At 25.0% G+C, this 4,746-nt stretch overlaps 1 protein-coding gene across 1 annotated transcript; it reads left to right on the top strand.

Annotated features, from left to right (window-relative positions):
* The first annotated feature begins 365 nt into the window (after positions 1-365).
* On the top strand, positions 366-2,478 carry LOC135927859 (uncharacterized). Its single transcript, XM_065464083.1, has 6 exons — positions 366-392; positions 774-813; positions 942-1,009; positions 1,297-1,394; positions 1,769-1,834; positions 2,411-2,478. Exons 1-6 carry the CDS (start codon positions 386-388, stop codon positions 2,447-2,449), a joined length of 318 nt encoding a protein of 105 aa, XP_065320155.1. The 5' UTR covers positions 366-385; the 3' UTR covers positions 2,450-2,478.
* Positions 2,479-4,746: the final 2,268 nt, after the last annotated feature.

Genomic DNA, 4,746 nt, shown 5'->3' with positions numbered 1-4,746 from the left:
AGCATGGATATAATAAAAATCAGAGACCTGCAAACTCGGCCCGACCTCAGGCTCGGGCACAATATTCATGAATAAGACCGGGCCGTAAATTTTAAAACCAAATATTTTAAATCGCCATTATTAGCTATAAAAATATAAATAAATGTAAAATATTTTAAAAAAAATCCGGGTCCGGCCGTGCAAATAGTACTGCAGATCTCTGATAAATGCAAGAAATGAATGGGCATATTTCTCATATACCCCCCCCCCCCCCCCTCTTTTTATTTTAGAGTTTGCGCGAGTTGTTTGTTCAGTATATAGTTCTGTTTAATTATTATATATTAAATCTAATGTCAAAATTTATTCATTAAATTATATTAATATAGTTATTTACGTGCCATGACTTATGATGGGTATTGCTTTTACAAAATAAACGAAATTGGTAAAGTATAATTCAAATAAATTATATTTATTATACTTTTTAAAAGGAAAAATAATAATAAGGAAGATTTCTCAGTTTAGTTATTTGTAGAGTAGGGTATAACGTCTCTTCCTTAAAGATGGATCGATCTTATATTCCTGGACTCGCAGGGTATGTAGGGTCCACTTAAAGCATGATGATCCTTAAGTAAGGGCTCATTTATGATAGTCTTAAGAAAAGATCTGAGAAAAGAAAAGTAAAGGAAAGGAAACAAACAAGACCAAAATCTATATAGAAAGGAAGAGAATATATATTTTTATATTGACTTATGTACTTTATATTTTTATTTTAAATAATTAAGATTTATCCCTAGGTTCGTTGGGGTATCCATTAGCTGATGGATCCGAAGATGAGTAAATAATATTCACTAATCTAATGTTAAACCATAACTTTAATTTTTATCTGTATAGAATAAATTATTATATTTAAAAAAAATTTATTTATAAAAAACCATTATATTATTATTTTTTGTATCATACAGCGTATTTTGGTATGCAGAAGTTGGCACTTTGTTAGCTCATGAATTGGGGCATCCTTTTTTCCACTCATGTATATACCTATATTACTTTATATTATCATGTATTAATTCTTCAAGAAATTCATTTTTAAAATTTTAATTTTGGTTATAAAATAATATTAAGATATTTAGTCTTGTAAGGTATTATCTCGAACTTTCAAAGCATCTTTCAAATTTGTACAATCATTATTTTTCTATGCGCATCCCTTTAAACTTTAAAAAAATATCAACTTAATAATTTAGGGTTCTAGACAAACCTTAAAAAACACCATATACCATAATTTTCTTAATCTTTTTTTTTGAATTTATTTAAAATAAGTTCTCAATAACGATTCTTTTACCTTGATTTCTCCTCACGTTAAGCCTAAAATACGCAATACAACAAATTGTTATCAGGATTACAACAAGCGATATCCAGTAAAATAAAAAAAAATTTAATTAAATTTTTATGTGCCATTAATTTTAAGGAGGGTACCAAAAATAATAATAGCTTTTTAATTTTTTCATAGCCTTATCTAACAACGATGTTGGCTAGGTAATCGTTCTTAGCTTTGAATCGCTATTATCTTTTTCCCTATAAAACATTGTACATATGTGGTTCAGAGTATATTCGAATTCAGATTTCATAGGAAGTCTTTAAAAAAAATCATTTATAAATAAGAGTATATTTAAAAAACATAATTTAGCCTGAACACTATTTTAGCAAATACATATTCTACATATTCTATGAATTTCAGATATTTTATTTAAGAAATTTCGAATTTTTTAAAATGCATATATAATATTTTTAGATTAATCATAACATAACAGCGGGAGAGATTATGGCCGACAATTTAGGATTGCACATAGCGTATCAAGTCAAAAATATTTTTTTTTATTATACAATATGCTATTTTCATGTTTATAGTACCCATAAATTAGCAGTTGTGTTTTATGCAACGAGTTAAAAAACAATAATATAGGTATCATAATTTATTAAAAAATGTGTAAAATGTTTTTAACTCAAAAAAACCATAAAATTTAAGATTTAACAATTAATATCTTCATTGTGAAACTAATTTCCATATTTGCTATAGTGCATAAAATAACAATGATGTATATATAATATTAGATTGGGAATTCGTGCTTTAAATGCATTTTCAAGTATGCAGGAGTCAGTTATTTTATGATTTTTTGTAAGTCGATTAAATGACATTATAATGATGAATAAGACAATTAGTCAGGGCACAAACCACTAATCGATGAATTGCCAATCTAGAACTATATAAAATACATCGTTGCATATATAAATAATAATATTGAGAAATATTAAAAATATAGCATAAATTGCATAAATGCTCAAATATGTTTGAAATATTTTAAAAGCCTATTTTCTCAACAATGCAATCGCGCCCATTTAAACATTACCATTTAAAATAATTTATTTTCATTAGAACGCAGAGATAAAATGGCCCGATTTGGAAGCACTATAATTATCACTAGTTGTTTTGTTTTAATCAAGTATATAGATTAGTTTTATTTAAGAATACAATATCCTTTATATTTTTTTTTGGTTCATAACATAATCACGTAATAAGCCTTTTTCAATAAATCTTCTATTAAATCCCATCCTCCCAATCCTTTTCACATTTAAATAAAAAAAACCTTTATTTACCACTCTTCACCAACTATATTGTATATCTATCCTTCTTTCCTTAGATCAAATTATAATCTCTACGAATAATTTAAAATTTTAATTCTGATTTATCCAAGGCCGCCCTTAAGTTTATCTTAGTTCGGCATTAAATAAAAGTTGTAAAATTCTTTCTTTTTGTAAAAAAAACTTTTGAAGAGGTTTTGTCCTTTTTTTTTACTAATATTTTAACTAAGATCATAATATTATATTGCATATTAAATATTTAAAGGCTTGGACTAAAAAAGGCAAATCGTACTCTTTCGATGGTAGAAACGTAACAGAGGAGGAATTATTTTTTACGATATTTGCGCAAGTAAGAGTTATTATATAATGTGCACTGATACAATTTAAATTGTAATGCAATCCAGATATAGTTGTTTTTCCCGGATCTTTATAATTTCTACTAATGCCTTTGCCCTTTAAATTTTGGCACAAATTAATATAGTGTTATTATTTATGGATCTCTTTTGAAAAATAGTGTTTTTTCAATATTGATGGGGTTGCGAGAAGATGCTATTTTTTCAAAGTCACTCTATCTGAAAAAGCATACTATTTGACTAAAAAACATGTATAATTTTTATTAGAATTCGCCTGGATAAATTTAGCAATTCAATTTTTGAAATAAGGATAATATTTTATTTTTCTCTCTCTACAAATTATGGCACCATGAAAACTAAGAAAAAGGAATATATAAATATTATTATATAATATGGCATTGAATTAAAAATTAATGTAAAAGATTTTTGGAAGAATAAATTTAAAAAATTACAAAATGAAAGGAAAGTTAAAAACAAACAAAATAATTCATGAAAACATATAAAAAAACATTGGAAATTATATTTTATATAATGAAAAAAAAATTAATGTTGGCTAAAAAATGTTTTTGCATCTTATTCAAAAAATCAGGTTATGCTATAAAATTTGTGAAAAAAGGACATTGACGTAAAAAATAAGATAACTTGGGATAATATCTTGAAATTTTCTTAAATAATTTACAATATTAATAATAAATGATTGTTCTCATATAATATTTATAGTGATGTTAAGGTAACTAGTTACATTTTGGCTAAAAAATAACTGTAACTAGTTATATTTTTAAAATTGTAACTAGTATCTGTAACTAGTTATATTTTTAAAATTGTAACTAGTAACTGTAACTAGTTATAATTTTTGAAATGTAACTGCCAAAAGTAACTAGTTACTTTTAAAGATATATTCAAATAATTAACTTTATTTTTAATATGTTGTGATAAATTAATTTTAAATTAAATTTGTTTTTTAAATTAAATTTATTAATTTAAAATTTTGTGAAAATGTCTGATTGTTATAATTTCCCGTTCAAATTGATTTTATTTTCTTAAATTTTTACATTGCTGCTGGGCTTCATAATTTTGTAAGCAAATTCAAGTAATTTAATAAATTTTAATATTATATTTATTTACAAATGTAGCACAATATATTTGTTTCCGTCAAGTAACAAGCATTGGAACTTCATATCATACGTAATAAAAAAATTTTAAATTTAGTATAAGGAAAAACAAAGACAGATTATTTTAGAATTTAATATTAAATTATTAATCATTACTTACAAGAACCAAGTCTAACAAAAATATCATGTTATAGGTTTAATAATCTTTATGATAATGACAACATCATTGCTGCAATTCTTCACCCTTTATTTAAAACTGACTGCCCTTGGAGGCAAGAAAGGAATAAAGCAAAAAAGGAGGAAATTTTAAATTTAATAAATACCTTAATACCTCAAAGTGAATCCCAGACGAATGAATCATGCTCAAAACCAACATCACTTGATGTAGTTGGATTTTTTGACCTAAAGCGCCAAAATATTCTGGATAATGAACTTATAGAAAACTTTATCAAATCTAATAACAACACTTTTTCTTTATATAACGATTTTCCAAAGTAAAAATTACTTTTTATTAAATATAATGTTGTTCTAACATCAAGTGCTCCCGTAGAGCGCTTGTTCAGTCTAGTTAAGCTCATTTTTGGAGATAAACGAGCACGTCTCTTACATAATAACTTAGAAATTAATTTGTTGTTAAAAGCAAATAAACATTTATTAGATTCTAA

The sequence above is a fragment of the Gordionus sp. m RMFG-2023 genome, chromosome 4 (assembly GCF_954871325.1).
Source record: "Gordionus sp. m RMFG-2023 chromosome 4, tfGorSpeb1-WG-v2, whole genome shotgun sequence".
Lineage (NCBI taxonomy): Eukaryota > Metazoa > Nematomorpha > Gordioida > Chordodea > Parachordodidae > Gordionus > Gordionus sp. m RMFG-2023.
Note: the sequence above shows the minus strand (reverse complement) of the source record. Positions and strands in the feature narration are given on the sequence as shown.